This window comes from Hirundo rustica, chromosome 5, assembly GCF_015227805.2.
Source record: "Hirundo rustica isolate bHirRus1 chromosome 5, bHirRus1.pri.v3, whole genome shotgun sequence".
Classification (NCBI taxonomy): Eukaryota; Metazoa; Chordata; class Aves; order Passeriformes; family Hirundinidae; genus Hirundo; species Hirundo rustica.
This window is the reverse complement of record NC_053454.1, coordinates 1,395,354-1,412,912: the sequence shown is the minus strand read 5'-3', so window position 1 is coordinate 1,412,912 and position 17,559 is coordinate 1,395,354. Positions and strand designations below refer to the sequence as shown.

At 64.1% G+C, this 17,559-nt stretch overlaps 1 protein-coding gene across 3 annotated transcripts; it reads left to right on the top strand.

The window, feature by feature from the left end:
* The first annotated feature begins 494 nt into the window (after positions 1–494).
* LOXL3 (lysyl oxidase like 3) lies at positions 495–16,644 on the top strand. 3 transcript variants are annotated; one of them, XM_040065728.2, is made up of 15 exons: positions 495–586; positions 6,184–6,505; positions 6,816–6,979; positions 7,414–7,625; positions 10,417–10,476; positions 10,725–10,953; positions 11,153–11,333; positions 11,463–11,617; positions 12,647–12,802; positions 13,042–13,204; positions 14,258–14,501; positions 15,007–15,122; positions 15,229–15,365; positions 15,733–15,844; positions 16,008–16,644. In XM_040065728.2, the coding sequence occupies exons 2-15, from the start codon at positions 6,196–6,198 to the stop codon at positions 16,079–16,081; spliced, it is 2,313 nt and encodes a 770-aa protein (XP_039921662.1). In that variant the 5' UTR covers positions 495–586; positions 6,184–6,195; the 3' UTR covers positions 16,082–16,644. The 3 variants fall into 3 exon arrangements, with proteins under 3 accessions (XP_039921662.1, XP_039921661.1, XP_039921663.1); XM_040065727.2 differs by lacking the exon at positions 12,647–12,802 and adding an exon at positions 12,323–12,496; XM_040065729.2 differs by lacking the exons at positions 10,417–10,476; positions 12,647–12,802 and adding an exon at positions 12,323–12,496.
* The last annotated feature ends 915 nt before the right edge of the window (positions 16,645–17,559 follow it).

Genomic DNA, 17,559 nt, shown 5'->3' with positions numbered 1-17,559 from the left:
GCCCTGTAGGGCTTTCCTGCAGGATGTGACCCCCGGAGCTGGTCCAGGAGGGTCTGGGGACCGCAGCCTGCCCAGGACAAGCAGGACGACCAAGGGAGGGGAATCTGTCCAGCCACCCCACCGCACCCTCAGGAAAAGGGCAGCCAGGGGCAAACCATTCCTGGCTGTTTCCCTCTCTTGCCCTTCTCAGCTGGCTGCCGTCCCCGGGGGTGAGGAGATGGCCAAAACCCCGGGAGTGGCGGCTCGGCGGGCAGCTCCCCGGCAGCAGCTCCCGCCGCTCCGTCCCGGGGGGCCGGGGCCGGCCCTGGAGCCGAGCCCAGCCGGGGCGGGGGCTGGAGCCGGCCCCACGCCGGGGCGGCGAGCCGGGGGCGCGGGCTCGTCCGGGCCGTTGCCGGCGGCGGGGCCGGAGCCGCTCGGCGCGGCCCGGGGCGGCCCCGGACACGGACACGGGCACGGCGCGGGGCGGGCCGGGGCGGAGCGCGGCGGCACGGACCGAAATCGCTCGGCTCGGCACGGCACGGCACGGCACGGGCAGGACACGATACGGCACTGCACGGCTCGGTTCGGCACGGCGCTGCAGAACTTGGTACGGCTCGGTTCGGCTCGGTTCGGCTCGGTTGGGCACCCCGGAGATACCGCGCGGGGCCCGGGAGAGGCGGGGGCTGCGCCTTACGGGGCCGGGGCTCCTTGGGGCTGTCCCGGCTGCGGAGCCCCGGTAGTCGGAGCGTGGCCGTGGCCGTGGGCGCTGCCGTGGTGCGGGAGCTGCCGTGGGCCGTGCCCCGCGGGCAGCGTGAGCGGGACGGGCAGCGCCGGTGTCCCACGGGAAGCGGAGCCCGGCGGGGATTTGGGTGCCGCTTCGGGGCTGTAGCGCGCCCCAAAGCGTGTGGGTTACAAAATCCGGTGGAGAATCGGTACTTCCATGAAGAGCGGACCTGGTGTAGCTCATGGAAGAGGGAGGATGGATGGAGGGACAGGCGGCGCTGCGAGGGATGATTCTTCCCAGCTGTTCTCAGAGGAGCCCGCGGCTGAGCCGGTCCCGTCTCCAGGAGGTCCGGGAAGGTTGGCTCCCTGCTCCAGGGTGCCTGGGGCTCCAGCCCCACCAGCAGCCCCACCAGCAGCCCCACCAGCAGCCCCACAGCCCCGCTGCCCGCCCCTCAGCCCGTGGGGAAGGCCGATGTTTGCGCATTCCTGCGAGGTCTTTCCCTCCTGCTGGTTCCTCCCAGGGCTGCCTCTGCCGAGCCCGGGGCAGCTCCGAGCGGAGCGGGCAGAGCCCGGGGCCCCGCCGTGTCCTGGGGAGGCTGCGTGGGGGTAGCAGCTGCAGGGAGCTGTGCTGTGACCTGCGCTGGCTTAGGGGGTGACAGCAGGACATGGGGACATCAGCTAGCCCAAAGGAGCTGGACCTGGAGTTGTCAGGGGAAGGGAAGTGCAGCCGCAGCCCCACACAAAGTTTTGTCCCTGCTGATGCCCCCAGAGTGTCCCTTCTGCAGCAGGGTCCCTGTCCTTGCCGGGATGGGGGCACAATGGATAGTAGGGCACACAGCGAGGGGCAGTGAGCTCCCAGCCACGGGAGGTTGTCATTTTGGAGTGACACCAATCCTGCCGAGGGAATCCAGATTCCCATGGTGACCCTGAGCTGCTTCCTGCTGCTTCTGGGACCGGTTTGTGGAATCCTGTTCCCTTCCGGACTTTGGTGGTGCTTACCCCTGAGCTGTGACCCACGTCAAGTCCCCTCCTGAGCAGGGTGGGGGTGTCGGGGCTCCCCTGCTTCGTGCACAGGCGCTCCCAGCGCTCCAGGGCTGCCGGGAAGTGGGAAAAGCGGAGCAGGAACATCCAGGCAGCCAGATTGCGAAAGGGCCAGCGCTGGGCCCTGTGTGATGGGGCCCTGGGGAGAAGGAGGGAATGGAGCCCTGAAGCCATGGGACTCACCAGACCTTCTCCTGCCCCGACTGCTGGGGACGTGACCCCCTGCTCTCAGGGATGTCCCGGCATGGGACATCAACAGAGAGTGACTGTGTCACCCCTTAACCTTCTCAAGGAAGGATAAACAGAGTGAGCTTCCTCTCCCTTGTGCTGGCGGGTTTCCCAGGTCCTCGGTCTCTTGTGCTGCTCTTCTCTGAGTCCTCCCAGTTGTCAGTGCCTGGGATGCTCCACGTCCCCCGTGGGTGTGTCCGAGGCTGCTGCTGAGCGAGCGTGTCCCTGGGGGTCCTCCGTGGCCTGCCTGGCCCTTTCCCTGCTGCTGTGGCTTGGGATGTCCTCCCCATGCTGCAGGGATGCTCCGTGCTCATCAAATGCACAGCCTTACCCGGGGAGCTGCCTCACCCCTTGCCAGGGTCTGTTCCCCGGGGTGTTGGTGCAGCAGACTGATGTCCTGCTGTAAACCCGGTGAGTGCAGAAGGGACACACATGATTTGGACAGTCCTGGGTCCGGAGGACCCCCACCAGCACAGCTGACCCCGCTGGAAGATGCAGAGCAACGATGGGGACAGTGCCTGGCCGTAGGGGCTGCAGTGACTCTGTCCTCTGATCCATCACCCACTGGGACAAGCAGCGCACTGGGAGCAGTTTGAGCAGTGCCGTGTGGGGCTGTCCCCTGCCCTGAGGGCTCCTCTCAGCCGTGCCAACCCCACCAGCGCAGGGCTGAAGCTGAGGACCGGAGGGAGCCCCAGGATTTCCATTCCGCAGACGCTCGAGCACCCCACCACCAGCGCCAGCTGTACTGCCGGCTGGGATGTGGCTCAGGGCCTCGTGCACACCCGGCTGGGACATTCCTGAGGTTTCCCGGGCAGTGGCAGGAACCTGGGCTGCTTCCCGGCTCCCACGCCCAGCGCTCGCTCCAGCCAGAGCCCTTTACCCTTGCAGTGAAGCTCTGCTGAGCATCTGTGCCCGGGGCAGCACATCCTGAGTGGCACGAGCCCTGCTCCAAGAGGAGACTATCCCTGCCTGGAGCTGACAGCAGGAAGGTTGGGATGCTGGGCTGGGCACCCCATCCAGAGCAGCAGGCAGGGCTGGAGCAAAGCCTGCGAGCAGAAGGAGCAGTCGGGCAGCAGGGAGAGGAGCAAACGCGCGGCTTGCACCTCCGAGAACGGAAAAAGTGATGTGGACAATGAGAGCCCTGTTAGCCTGACTGCCCGGGACACGGACACGGAGCGTGTTCGCAGAGGGAGGTGGTGCAGGAACGGGGAAGGAGCCGTGCCGCGCTGCAGGGAGCTCACATGGCAGCTGTCCTGGGCTGGGCATGCAAAAGGCTTTGGCCCTGCAGAGCTCAGCTGGGAGTGGGGAAACTCTGAGGTGGTGGCAGAGCTGAGGTGCCGGGGCAGAGGAAGCACGGTGGGGATGAGAGGTGCTGGAGCAGAGCTGAAGCAGGAGCAGGGATTGCAGAGCCTGGAGGTCACGCTGCTGAGGCTCGGAGGGGAATCAATGCTTTGCTGCACAAAGCCCAAACACTTTTCAGGTGCTGTGTTCTGATCCTCTGTGTTTGGTTTCTCAATGCACAGATTTAAATTTCCCTTGTGGCCAAGGATGTAGGCTGCACGGTGCTGATTTACCAGGCTGTCCCTATTCCCATCTCTGCTTTCCCCCCCATTTCTGCCTCTTCAGTCTGTAGCAGGAAGGTACTTTTTCCCTCCTCCTGGCACGGTTTTGCTTTGAAAAGCATGTGATCCTCACCAGAAAGGCCGCAGAGTGGTGACTTCCCCATGTAACCACATTTTAGTTCCAGCAGGTGACCGGTTTTAATCCACTTAGCAGAAGGTGCACTGATTTTGTTGAGTGCTAATTATTCATTAAAAGGTGGTGCGAGATGAATCGAATGCCTCCCAGTCCCGGCCTGTTATATCAGCACAGTTACTCCAATTAACAGGACCTGTGATCTCCTAAAAGGCCATTCCTGCTTCCTGACACGGGCTATTTCTGCCGGACCGTGGAGATTGGCGTTAATTGTGCCGCTGTCCTTTGGGGTTGTGCTGACCCCATTGTGAAACTGCCCAGTGCCACAGCAGAGCATCCTGCTCGCTCGGGAGCGCTGGGGAAGCTCCAGTCCCTGCTCACTCCAGGTTTCCCTGAGGAAGCACAGCCCAAGGTGTGTTACAGTTAGCACTGGTAGCTCACATTTGTGTGTCAGGACAGCTCGGAGGGGTTACAGCCTTTCCTCCGTGACCCTGGGGTGGAATAAGAAGTTTTATTACTGCTATGAGATGACAAACTCATCCCTTTGCGGCTTCCTAGGCAGTGTGAAGATGAGGATGGAGAATTCCCATTCCAAGCTCAGAGATCCCCTTCCCTAAGCCACTGGCAGGGCTGGGGCGGCCCTTTGCACCCGCCCTCCCTTCCTGCTGGCTGGGTAAAAGGTTCAGCAGAGCATTTCCCCGCTGTCTGCCCACAAACACGCGTCCTGCTGGGCCCTGGCAGGGCCAGAGCAGGCAGCTGAGGCACCCAGAGCTGGCTCCCACCAACCCCAGGGCTCCCAGCTGCCTGGGCCACGTCCCCACCAGCTCTGTGGTGTCCCCTGTGCCCCAGCTGTGACAGAGGAGAGAGCCAGACCCACGCTGATGTGGTTGCTCCCAGGGAGGTGATGTGCTTCATAGAGTTATAGGATTAAAAAAGACCTCCAAGGGTCATCGAGTCCAACCTGTGACCAATCCCCGCCTCCTCAGCGAGACCAGAACGCTGAGTGCCACGTCCAGTCATTGTCACCACTGTGTCTGGTGTGGAATTGGACAAGCAGTGCTGGTCCTTGTTACTCCTCACTCCCTTCCTGAGCATCTCTGCAGGCAGCAGGCTCATCCCGAGGCTCTCGCTGCTCCTGGTGGCACCTCCAGTGTGAGCTGTGCCCAAAGGGGCAGGCAGGCAGCAGGGCTGGGCCCTGTGGGGGCTTGTGCAGGTGTTATGGGGGTGGAAAAGGGGCTGGCACTGGGCACCATCCTGGTTCATCCTTGCCTCGGCCCAGGAGGAATTCTCAAGAGGCTGGAGCGTGGACCAGGTCCTCATCATCTGGAAAAGTGAACCGAGCAGGAGTGGGGCTGACTCCTCTGCAAAAACCCTGCCCTGGAGCACGGCTGCTCCACCTCCTCACCAGCCCCCAGCTCTGCGTGGGGTTTGAATTCGTTTCCCTTTCTCTGTGACACTGCAGCTACATGTGGGAATTTTAAATCACCCCGGGAAAGCCAAAACTTGTTCTCTTTAATGTTTTCTAAGGGCAAGCACGGTCTGTGTGAGTGCAGCGGGCAGGGTCTGTGCTTGGGGGGACTTAGAGACATCCTGCTGCCCTGGGGGTGTTTTGGGGGAATGCTTTCCCGCCGTGGAAGGGTGGGAAGGAGTCCCCAATCCCCTGGAACTGGCAGGGATGGTGGCACGAGGCTGCAGCGGACAGGGAGGTGGGCAGGTGGCCGTGGGCGAGCATCGACACCTCCCGTGCAGAAATGCTGCTCCTGAGCTACGGGATCCATGGGAATAGCGCACTGGGAAGGAAGGGAGGGAGGGCGGCTCACAGAGAAGGGTTTTCACTATTGTTCGCCGTGGGACTGGTGCAGGAATACCACATCTCCCTCAGGTATTCAGGGAGCCGCAAATATTGCCAGAGGAATGGAGGAACGCGGCACAGAGGAATGTGAACGCTCCGGCTGCCTCGCTCGTCACGGAGGGCAGGAACGTGGGCTGGGATCCCCTCAGCCAGCAGCCATTCCCTGCTCCTGCTGGATCGAGCTCCTGGCCGGCCCAGCCGGGCTTTCCCTGTGCCCTGAGCCTGTTCCAGCTCCTTCAGCTCTGGCAGCTCATGTCCTTCCATCCATTCACCTCTCCGGGGCACCCCTGTGCCCGTCTGCCCTCACTGCCCTTCAGATGCGCCCCAACAGCGCGGTGGGGGTTCGTAGGGGCCCTTGGCAGAGGGTGACAGGAGCACTGGGCAGGTACCTGACAGCCCCAGGGGAGCAGGGGCAATGCAGGGGCTGTGTCATGGGCACTCAGGACAAGGCACATGGCTGTGCTGGGCAGGGGGTTTAACCAGCACAGAGCTGGGCAGGGAGGCTGGATGGGGAGCGGGGCTGGATGGGGGTGCTGCTGTTCAATTGTAGTTCAATTTTGGTTCCGTTCTGGTCCAATTCTGGTCCGATTTTGGTTCCGTTTTGGTCCAATTTGGGTCCGATTTTGGTTCAGCTTTGATCCAGTTTCGCCCATCTGCCCCTGCAGGGCCACACCGCCATGGGAGGCTGCGGCCCCTGGGCACGGCCGGAGCTGCTGGTGCTGCTGGGCAGCGCCTGGCTGTGGGTGGGCAGCGCCCATCCCACCCCCCCGGGCCCCACGCTGGCCCCCGGGCCCCAGCTGAGGTTCCGCCTGGCCGGTTACCCCCGCAAGCACAACGAGGGCCGCGTCGAGGTCTTCTACAACGACGAGTGGGGCACCGTCTGCGACGACGACTTCACGCTGGGCAACGCGCACGTGCTGTGCCGGCACCTGGGCTTCGTGGCCGCCACCGGCTGGGCCCACAGCGCCAAGTACGGCAAAGGAGTCGGTAAGAGAGGGGCGGTGGGCACGGCGTCCCCTCCCCGGCAAGGTTCTGCTTTTGCAGAGCGTTTGCAGCGTGCCTGGCAGCGACTGTGCGCTCAGGTGTGCGCGTGTGGGAGTTTTCTGCCTGTCAGGGCGGCGCCTCGGGGAGGTGGAGATTGCCCATCTGCGGATCCCCCACCCAGCTTGGCATTTCGCTGGCCTCGGCTCTGTGCTCCTGCTGTAACCTGTTGTGGGCCCTGGCCATGCTCTGTGGGCACCTTCCCCGTTCCCAGGGGATGTTTGGCTCCTCCTCACCCCCGGGCTGTGTCCGGCAGGGCGGATCTGGCTGGACAACGTGAACTGTGCTGGAACCGAGAAGAGCATCGGGGACTGCAAACACCGGGGCTGGGGGAACAGCGACTGCAGCCACGAGGAGGACGCGGGTGTCGTCTGCAAGGATGAACGCATTCCAGGCTTCAAGGACTCCAACGTCATCGAGGTGAGGAAGCTGCTGGTCAGAGTGGGCAGCTGGTGATGTCCAGGATGGCACAGAGCACCCTGGGTGTGGGGCAGTCTGGGAGCTCTCCCTGGGGGTGCAGGAAAGCAGTAGTGGTTTTCCTGGTTGTGATCCCTGGAGATGCACCAGGGGACCCAAGGGGACAAGAGGTGCTGAGTTCTCTGGATGAGGTTTTCAATCCTTGGCTGCCCAGGGCCATCAGATGCGGCCAGCAGGAATGCAGCGCTGGCCGTCCCTGTGCCCCACCTGTGACTGGGAACCCCTGTCCTGTATCCGCGGAGATTCCCTGGGAGCGGGCTGCCAGGAGGAGGGAGGATGGGATGGGATGGGATGGGATGGGATGGGATGGGATGGGATGGGATGGGATGGGATGGGATGGGATGGGATGTCAGCTGGGGCTGACCTGATCCCTGCAGACCGAGCAGAGCCACGTGGAGGAGGTCCGGCTGCGGCCGGTGGTGTCCGGGGGGCGGCGGCAGCTGCCGGTGACAGAGGGCATCGTGGAGGTGCGCTACAAGGACAGCTGGGCACAGATCTGCGACCAGGGCTGGGACAGCCACAACAGCCGCGTCGTCTGCGGCATGATGGGCTTCCCGGCGGAGAAGAAAGTCAACAGGAACTTCTACAGGTGAGTGAGGCCGGCAGGGAGCCCCCAGGGGTGGGGTGTCCAAGCGGAGCCGGAGGCACGGGGCTGGGGATGATGCCAAGGGTGTGGGGGACAGCAGAGGCTGTGCTGTTGGGTGTTGTGGCTCCTAAAATCCCTCCCACCCTGCTGCTCGCTGTCCAAGCTCCAGCTGGCCACCTGGAGGCTTACAGACCAAGCTGGGGGGCCGTGGGGTGGTTGTGGGGCCACGGTTATCCCCCTACCACGCACACTACAGCAAAAGCCACTCCGAGGGGAGCGCTTTTGCTCCCTGGCAGCGGTGTCCCCATCCCAAGGGGAGGTTTGCAGCCATCAGGGGATGCTCCAGCCACACCGTGGCTTGGGCGAGGGGCACGGACACGCCGTGCCTGGCCCTGTGTGTGCCCCGGGCAGGCAGCTCCGGTGTTGCTCTGCAGGCGGCTGAAGCGAGCAGCCAGGATGAAGGGTCGCAGCCCGAGGCTGGGCAGCAGGTAAGGGGCCAGGGAGCCCCATCTGCTGAGCCGTGGCAGAGCTGGGCTGTCCGGCCCCGCCAGTCTCTGCCGTCGGAATGGATCCGGGCACAAACGGATCCGGACGGAGCAGACTGAAGGCTTGGGCTGTGCTGGCCCAGTAGGACAAACCCCACCGCAGGGGATCTTCCTGTGCGTGCTGGGCTCCCCCATTCCCCATGAGAGACGATCTCTCTCCCAAGCTGGTCATGCTCAAGGCAGAGCAGCCCTGTCCTGCACTCCAGGCAGGAGTCCTGGCACGCTGGGAGGGGAGGAGGAGGCCTCGGAGCAGAGCCGTCTCTCCTGGCAGATGGGGAGGAAGGGCTGTGGAAATGGGCTGCTTTCTGCAGAAAGCAGCAGTGGGGATGCTGGAAAGGCTGTGCACCCCTCCATTCCCCGCAGGATGGGCTGGCGTGGGCACCAGAGCCCGTGCTCAGCAGTGCTGATGGGCACAGTGTCCTGCCCCGAGTGCCACATCTGCTTGGGGTCTCTTGCATCCTCTGCCCACTCCCTCTTGCTGTCTTTCTGCCAGGCCCAGGGGATGGTCTGGCTGCCTTTTCCCTCCATCCCTGCATCCTGCTGCTGGGTTTGTTGGTGGATGCAGTGAGCCAGAGCCCATCCTCTCTGGGCTGTGGCATGGCACCTCTTTCCTGAGCCCTCTGCCACGATGCTCTGCCCCCAGCACGGGGCTTTGCCCCAGTCCCACCGCCTTCCCTGGTGCTGAATGTGCCCTACACCCACTGTGAGCTCTTCACTGTGACACTCCCAGGTCTGTGTCCCCAGCAGTCATCCTTGCCAGCTCCTGCAGCTGGTGGTGGGAATTCAGGCAGGGTCATCCCGTGGGTTTCCTCGTTCCCCACCAATCTGCTGTTTCCTGGCTGGTTTGGTGCTTTTCCCAGTGAGCAGGTCCTTCCCCTGCAGCACTGGGGGAAATGTTTTGTGTCTCCATGAGGCTGCAGTCCTGCCCCTCTGCCCCAAGAAGGAACTGGTTCCTCAGAGCCACGCTGTTTTGTAGGAGCTGATGGATTTGGGGCTGCACAGCCACAGTCATATGAAGGCACAGGCTAAGCCAGGCTGGAAGGAAGCTCTGGGAGTCCTGCTCCAACTCCCTGTGTGGAGCAGAGCCAGCTGTGGGTTAAACCCAGGACTTCATCCAGCTGGCTTTTGAAACCTTCCAAGGATGGAAATTCTGCAGCCCTGTGGTTTCTGCTCCAGCATGGAACAGCGCTCATGGGCAAAAGGTTTTCCTTACCCGGAGCCTGAACCCTTTGTTGTCAGTCACGCCTCTTTTCTTTTGTGCTCTTCCCTCCCTGCTGGAAGAGCCAGGATCCTCACAGCTCCCACCTCAGCCCTGGCTGGAACAGTCCCACAGCCCCCACATCCTCCCACACTGCTGTCTGGCTGCTCTCCCTGGGGCTCGCACCGCATCCATGACATCTTCTTGTCCTGGGGACCCAGATCCAGGTGCAGGATCCAAATGTGGTTTCCTGGGTGTGAATGGGCACTGATGCCCTCTGGCCGTCTGAATCCCAGCCCCGTGCTGTGTCCTGGGGCTCGCTGGGCTATGCAGGCTGGCAGCAGCCCGTGCTGGCCTGCGGGGACAGTGGCCAGGTCCCTGGGGCTGTCAGTCCCCTGCCCTCCTTTGGACCAGTCCTTGTGGGCTTTGAGGTTTCAGCTCTGCTCATCATCTTCCTCCCTGAGGGAAACAAAGCATTTGAGGATTGTGTGAGCTTCCCCTCGTGGCTCAGCCTGTGCCAGGGCCGCTTCCCTCGCTGGCAGCAGGTCCTTGCCAGCCTGCAGCAAGTCCCACCGTGCCCCATGGCCCTGGGCAAGCACCCTGGGGCTGCCTGTGCTGCTGGCTTGGTGCTACTTGCCGGCTGTCCTGCACCTTGGGGACACGGCGCAGTGGTGGCCTGGGATCTGGATGGGGACACAGACACACCTCACGCACACCCCACCGATCAAACGGTGCCTGCCGGTGTTTGATCTTTTGCAGCGTGGCAAGGCAGGGCAGGATGTGGCTGCATCCAGCAGTTTCCTGGTGGGATGCATGCGGGAAACTGCATCATTGCTGCGGCCGTGTGGCTGCGCCACGCTGCTGGCAGCAGATGATGCTGTTGCACCCCTGTGTCACACAAAGGGGATGCACCATGAGTCTTCCTGGGGACCAAGGTGCCCAGTTCAGCCTCCAGTGACGCCAGGGCAGGCTGTGCTCCCCGTGTCACTGCTGCGGACAGAGGTGACAGCCTGAAACCCCGGGCTTCGTGATGGTTTTTTCTATTTTCCAGGCTGGCCTCCAAATCTCAGCCTAAACAAAAGCGCAGGGAGGACGTAGGGCCCAAGAAGAGGTAAATGGCTCCAGTGGGGAGCCAGAGACAGGAGCCCCGTGCAGTCCCACCAGAGCTGCCCGTGTCCCCACGTGCGTCCCTGTGCTGCTGGGGGTGTGGGACAGGCAGCCGGCAAAGGCACCATGTGCCACCCTGGGGACAGGGAAACGGGCACAGCCAGCGCTTGCAGCTGCAGGCAGGGTGGCTGGTGACACCTCCGCTGCCACTGGCCGCGCTGGCCGTGCCTCAGGGCTCCTGTCCCCTCACAGGCTCTTCACGGAGCGGCAGCAGCTCAACTACCGCCTGCACTCGGTGTCGTGCACGGGGATGGAGGTGCACCTGTCCATGTGCTCCTTCGAGTTCTACCGGGGCAACTCCTCGGCAGCCTGCGGGGCCGGCATGCCCGCCGTGGTCAGCTGCGTGCCCGGGCCCCTCTTCACCACCGGCAGCGCCCACAAGAAGAAACAGCGCCAGCAGCAGCAGCAGCAGCAGGGCCAGGTGAGCCCCGCAGGGAGGGGGACAAGTCCCGTGGTGCCCCACGGCCGGGCTCTGTCCCCTGGGCTCTGCAGGCGTGCGGGTTGCTGACTCCAGAGGGGGAGGTGGGGACGGTGTCCTGTCCCCGCACATCGCAGGAGGCGTGGGCAGCGCTGTGCTGTGCCGTTCCACGCTGTGCCACCGCCTGTCCCTGCTCCCGCAGCCCCGGATCCGCCTGAAGGGCGGCGCGAGGGTCGGCGAGGGCCGCGTTGAGGTGCTCAAGAGCAGCGAGTGGGGCACCATCTGCGACGACCGCTGGAACCTGCAGTCGGCCAGCGTCGTGTGCCGCGAGCTGGGCTTCGGCAGCGCCAAGGAGGCCCTCACCGGGGCACGCATGGGGCAAGGTGAGGCTGCTGGGGCACAGGGGTGTCCAGCTCCTTCAGACATGACAAAAAAAGAGGGCAGCTTTGGGGAAAGGGTGGCCCTGGGCATCGCTGTGTCACAGGGCCCTGATTTCTGCCGTCCTCCGGCAGGGACGGGCCCCATCCACCTGAACGAGGTGCAGTGCCGGGGCACCGAGAAGTCCCTCTGGAACTGCCCCTTCAGGAACATCACACAGGAGGACTGCAAGCACTCGGAGGACGCTGCCGTTCGCTGCAACATCCCCTACATGGGCTACGAGAACCTGGTGCGCGCCACGGGGGGCTGCTGGCTCCATGGGGCTCCCAGCAGCGGGGCTGGGAAAGGCCCACGGGATCCATGGGATCCTCATCTCTCCTCTGCACCCCACACATCTGCTCTGTGCAAGGGATGCCCTGGGAGCTCGGGGAGCCCCTGTGAGGAGAGGGGTGTGGAGGGAGGCTGTGGGGGCTCTGGGTGGTCTGTGGGTGCTGCACTGTGAGGGGAAGTGTGGGGCAGCTGCTCCCTGCTGCTTTTCCTGCTGCCAGCTTGAGCCCACTCCACAGCAGAAACACCAGGAAAAAAAAAAAAATCACTGTGGGCCAACCAAGAGAGATTTTTTTTTTTTTTAACCTGTGATGAAACAAGCAAATGGAGCCGCTTGCTCCTGTTTGCCCTGGCCCATCGTTTCATCCCCTTTGACCTTTTTTAACGATTTTTAACTCTCTCACACCTGTCATTTCTGAAATGACGCCATTTCAAAATGACCTGTTTTCCCTGCGCTGGCCAGACGATTCCCAAACTCGCAAGCGATTTCTTGTCCCCCAAATCCACCAGTTTTGGGGAGTTCCCTGGCGACTAAAGCCATGCTTGGCTCTGCTCAGTTCCTGCCTTCCCCGGGCACTGTGCTGGGACAGGGGCAGGGGACAGTCCTGCAGTCCAGGGGGAGCATCACCCGCGACAGCGATGACGCTGCCACCGCCTTTCTCTGCAGATTCGGCTGAGCGGGGGCCGGAGCCGCTTCGAGGGGCGGGTCGAGGTGGCGGTGGGGGCTGGCGACGGGGACCAGCCCCGCTGGGGTCTGGTCTGCGGCGAAGGCTGGGGTACGCTCGAGGCCATGGTGGCCTGTCGCCAGCTGGGTCTGGGATTCGCTAACCACGGCTTACAAGTAGGTGCCAGCACCAGCTCGGCCAGGGCAGCAGCAGCCACCACCACTGCTCACAGGGGCTGGGGACAGGGATGGACGGGGATGGGCGTGGGGCAGGAGGAAGCGGCACGGCGCGGGGTGCCCGCTCACGGCGCCAGGGTTTCCCCGCAGATCCGCCTGGCCGGCGGGAGGACGGAGTTTGAGGGCCGCGTGGAGGTGAAGCGAGGCAGTAAGTGGGGCACGGTCTGCAGCGATGGCTGGACCACCAAGGAGGCCATGGTGGCCTGTCGTCAGCTCGGCCTGGGCTACTCCCTGCATGCCGTGACGGTAGGTGCCAGCGGGGAGGGCCCCGGGAACGCCCTGGAGAGCACAGGCACCGGCCAGCACTTCCCGAATGACCGTGGGGCTGCATGGGGACAGAGGGGGACGGAGGGACGTGACCGCTCCGCGTCACAGGAGCCATATGGGCAGCTGTGGTGGGAGGCTTGGCTGCAGCCCGGGTGTGAGCGATCCTGGGCAATCCAGCCACCAGCCCTGCCACCCACCCTGCCTCACCCCCTCCCCAGGAGACGTGGTACTGGGACGCCAGCAACGTGACAGAGATGGTCATGAGCGGGGTGAAGTGCGCCGGCCACGAGATGTCCCTGAGCCACTGCCAGCACCATGGCGCCAGTCTGAGCTGCAGGAACACGGGCACGCGCTTCGCTGCGGGCGTCATCTGCTCCGAGAGTGAGCGGCCACGGGGGCTGCGGGCAGCGGGGGCTGCAGGGGGCCTGTCCGTGGGGTGGGGTTCTGTGGGGAGGGGGTCTGCAGGCAGTGGGGTCTGTGGGCAGTGGGGGCTGTGAACAGTGGTGTCCATGGCCAGTGGGGTTTGTGGACAGTGGGGTCTTTGGGCAGTGGGGTCTGTGGGCAGTGGGGGCTGCAGGCAGTGGAATCTGTGAACAGTGAGATCTGCAGGCAGTAGGGTCTGCAGGCAGTGGGGTCTGCAGGCATGGACTGTGAGCAGTGGTGTCCATGGACAGTGGGGTCTGTGGGCACTGTGGACAGTGAGCGGTGAGGTCTGTGGGCAGTGGGGTCTGTGGGCGGTGGGCTCTGTGGACAGTGGGGTCTGTGGGCAGTGGTGTCCATGGACAGTGGGGTCTGCAGGCAGTGGGCTCTGTGGGCAGCAGGGTCTGTGAACAGTGGTGTCCATGGCCAGTGGGGTTTGTGGACAGTGGGGTCTTTGGGCAGTGAGGTCTGCAGGCAGTAGGGTCTGCAGGCAGTAGGGTCTGCAGGCAGTGGGGTCTGTGGGCGGTGGGCTCTGTGGACAGTGGGGTCTGTGGGCAGTGGTGTCCATGGACAGTGGGGTCTGTGGGCACTGTGGACAGTGAGCGGTGAGGTCTGCAGGCAGTGGGGTCTGTGGGCAGTGGGCTCTGTGGACATTGGGGTCTGTCGGCAGTGGTGTCCATGGACAGTGAGGTCTGCAGGCAGTGGGCTCTGTGGGCAGTGGGCTCTGTGGACAGTGGGGTCTGTGGGCAGTGGTGTCCATGGACAGTGGGGTCTGCAGGCAGTGAGCTCTGTGGGCAGTGGGCTCTGTAGATAACGGTGTTGTGGGGCCAGGTGCTGTGGTCTGTGGGGTTTGCAGATGGAGGTCAGGTGTCAGCCAATGCCCAGCCAATGGAGATGGCACATATTCCCCCTGGCTGCCTCAGCCCTGCCAGCACTGGGCACTGCCCAGTCCCCTCCACTCACCCCGTCCCTGCCGAGAGCGGGGCCTTTCCCTGAGCAGCCGCCTGTCCCCAGCCGCCTCCGACCTACTGCTGCACGCGCCGCTGGTGCAGGAGACGGCGTACATCGAGGACCGGCCGCTGCACATGCTGTACTGCGCCGCCGAGGAGAACTGCCTGGCCAGCTCGGCCCGCCTGGCCAACTGGCCCTACGGACACCGCCGCCTGCTCCGCTTCTCCTCCCAGATCCACAACCGCGGCCGCGCCGATTTCCGCCCCAAGGCCGGCCGCCACTCCTGGGTCTGGCACGAGTGCCACCGGTGCGTGTGGGGCACGGGCAGGGTGGGATGTGTGGGCAGGGGACAGATGGGGCTGGGGTGAGGGCGGTGGTGCTGCAGTGGGCTGGGTGAGGGCAAAACTGGGTGAGGAGGGTGCTGGGCAGGAGAACTGCGCAAGTGTGACACTGAGTGAGGGTGACGCTGCATGAGGGTGACACTGGGTGAGGGTGTCACTGGATCTGCTGCCCAGGTTTCAGTTTTGCCTGGTTTGGCTTCAGGTTGTTCCTGGATGAGCAGTGCTGGGGCTGGGGTCTCCAGGAGGGCAAGGATGGGGCTGCAGGCTGCAGCTGAGCCCTCTGCCTGCCTGGGCCAGCTGGCTGGTGGGATAGCGGTGTCCCCTTCCAGGGCAGGACACAGCTTTTCCCAACCTCACAGTGCTGCCACCTCAGAGCCAGGGCTGTGGGGACGTTCCTGGCGGTGACGGGTGGGCAGGTGGCAGGGGGCTGATGCAGGGCAGGCTGCAGCAGGTGCTGGCTCCCTCCCACAGGCACTACCACAGCATGGACATCTTCACCCACTACGACATCCTGACCCCCAACGGCACCAAGGTGGCCGAGGGACACAAGGCCAGCTTCTGCCTGGAGGACACTGAGTGCGAGGAAGGTGGGTGACGTGAGGGCCCTGCAGCAGCGTCCCTGCCTGTGTCCCCATCATGGGGCCAGGCTGGGGGCTCTCAGCAGGGACGAGCTGTGTCTCCTCCTGCCTGCAGACGTGGCCAAGAGGTACGAGTGTGCCAACTTTGGGGAGCAGGGCATCACCGTGGGCTGCTGGGACCTGTACCGGCACGACATTGACTGCCAGTGGATTGACATCACTGACGTCAAGCCAGGCAACTACATCCTGCAGGTGCTGCACCTGACCCTCCCCAGCCCCTCCTGCCACACTCCCAGCTCCTATCCCTGCACCTCAGCACTGCACACACTTCAGCCACCCATGCCTCTCTCCCACTGGAGCTCATTGGGGCTGGTGAGTGTGCTGGCATGGGACAGTGGCTGTCCTTGTGCCCACCAATGTGCAGGGCTGCTCAACATGCTGCCACGTGGGTTTTCCAACTCTGAGCAGCGCTGCTCATGGGCATGTGGTGCACAGGGACAGGACCACCCCACCACATCAACAGCCACCGGCTCCTTGGAGCTCTCCTGCACACCCACCACAGCTGGGGAGACACATCCTGTGGGGCTGGGGCAGGAATCTCACTGTCAGTGCCCCACAGGTCGTGATCAACCCCAACTTCGAGGTGGCAGAAAGTGATTTCACCAACAATGCCATGAAATGCAACTGCAAGTACGACGGGCACCGCATCTGGGTGCACAGCTGCCACATCGGTAACAGCCTGGGGAGCGGCACAGGGGCGAGGGTGGAGGGCAGTGACGGGGCTGCAGGAGGCCATGAGGATGAGGATGGGCTGGGATGATGGTGTTGGGGGTAGCTACAGTGGAAGGTGCTGGCATTGCACCAGAGCTGACAGCCCCTGCCCTCTGCCTGCAGGAGATGCGTTCAGCGAGGAGGCCAACAAGAGGTTTGAGCAGTACCCAGGTCAGCTCAACAACCAGATTTCATAGGGCCCCAGCCCTGGGGAGACAGGCATCTCCCTCCCTCACCCCATACGGGTGGGAGGAAGCTGCTGGGAGACCGGCAGGGAGGCCTGATGTGCCCAGTGCTGCTGCCACCGCGTCCTGCCGGGGACTGCCCAGGACTCACCACCGGCTGCCCTTCCCCACCTCGGGAGGGCTGGTGCTGGGGGCACCGACACCTGCACCTCCCAGCCTGGGGCTGCCACCCCAACCACTGGCCAGAAGACCGTGCCCAAATCCCCTGGGCTGCGGCACACGGGTACGGTCCGGGAGGTCCTGCACCCCCCCACCGCTCCATCCCTTCCCATGCCGGCTGCACCCCGACTCCCAGTCCCCACTTCAGCCCTGGTTCCTCTCACCCCACAGCCCTCCCACAGCTCAACCCCTCAGCTGGCCCCGGGGCTGACCACCCACACAGGGCCCCAGGAGCCCCTGGTGCCCCGGGGATGGTGCAGGTGTCTCTGCCCACAGCACTGCCCAGGGGTGCCTCCTACCCCATCTCCGAGTTGTAATTTTATTTCCTCTATAAAGTTGTAAGTTCTATTTCCCAATGGCTGCTGGCACGTCTCTGGTTTGAGATGAGGAGCCTGGCAGGAGCAGGCGGCACGGTTCACGCTGCAGGGCTGGTCACCGCGCTCTGGCACAGTGTGGGAGCATCCCCTGGCCCCAGCAATGCCTCATCCACACAGCCCTGGCCCCACACCAGCCCCTAGCACCCTCCTCAAGCAGGGCGGGTGAGAGGAAGGAGGAGAGGAAGGGACCAGCAGCACCGTATGGGGGAGAACTGAGGAGCAGGAATGTGGTGAAGAGCTGGTTCCCCCTCACCACACCCAGGGCGAATATTACAGAGCAGAAATCCCGTCCTGGGGCTGTGACCCTTGAGGATTGGGCTCCACAGGACTGTGACCCACAAGAACTGAGGGTCTTGTCGCTGCCTCGACTCGTGTGGGAGCCGAGACCCTGGTCAGGAGCACTCGGGCCGAGGGAGGCACAGCCCAGCCCTCAGCCCTCAGCTGGGTGCTCTGACCCCAGCAGCCCCCTCCCCATCCCGGGGACGCCGGGCGCTGTGAGGAGGATGGGGGGGGCAGGCCTTGGCTCAGCCCTGGAACGCTGCGGTCAGCGCAGCCGGAGCAGCTATGCCAGACACGCCGCGATTTCCCTCCCAGAGCCGGCGGCGCTGGCCGGGGCAGCGAATTCCTCCGGCGAGGCCGGGGCTGCTGAAAGGAGGCCTGTTCTCAGGGCAGAGCCGCCCCTCGCCACAGCACCCCTGAGGAACCGCGCTGCTTTCACGTCCCAAAAGCAACAGGGCCGGAGCTCGGGAGTGTCGTCACGGGCAGGGCCTGGCCCGACAGCCGCATTCCTCCGCTGCTCCGGGCTGCCCTCAGCGCTGAGCCGCTGCTCCCGCTCCGGCTCTTCCAGGAAGGCGAGGAACAGCCGGAGCTGCTGCTTCCCCGAAGGCCCTCGGC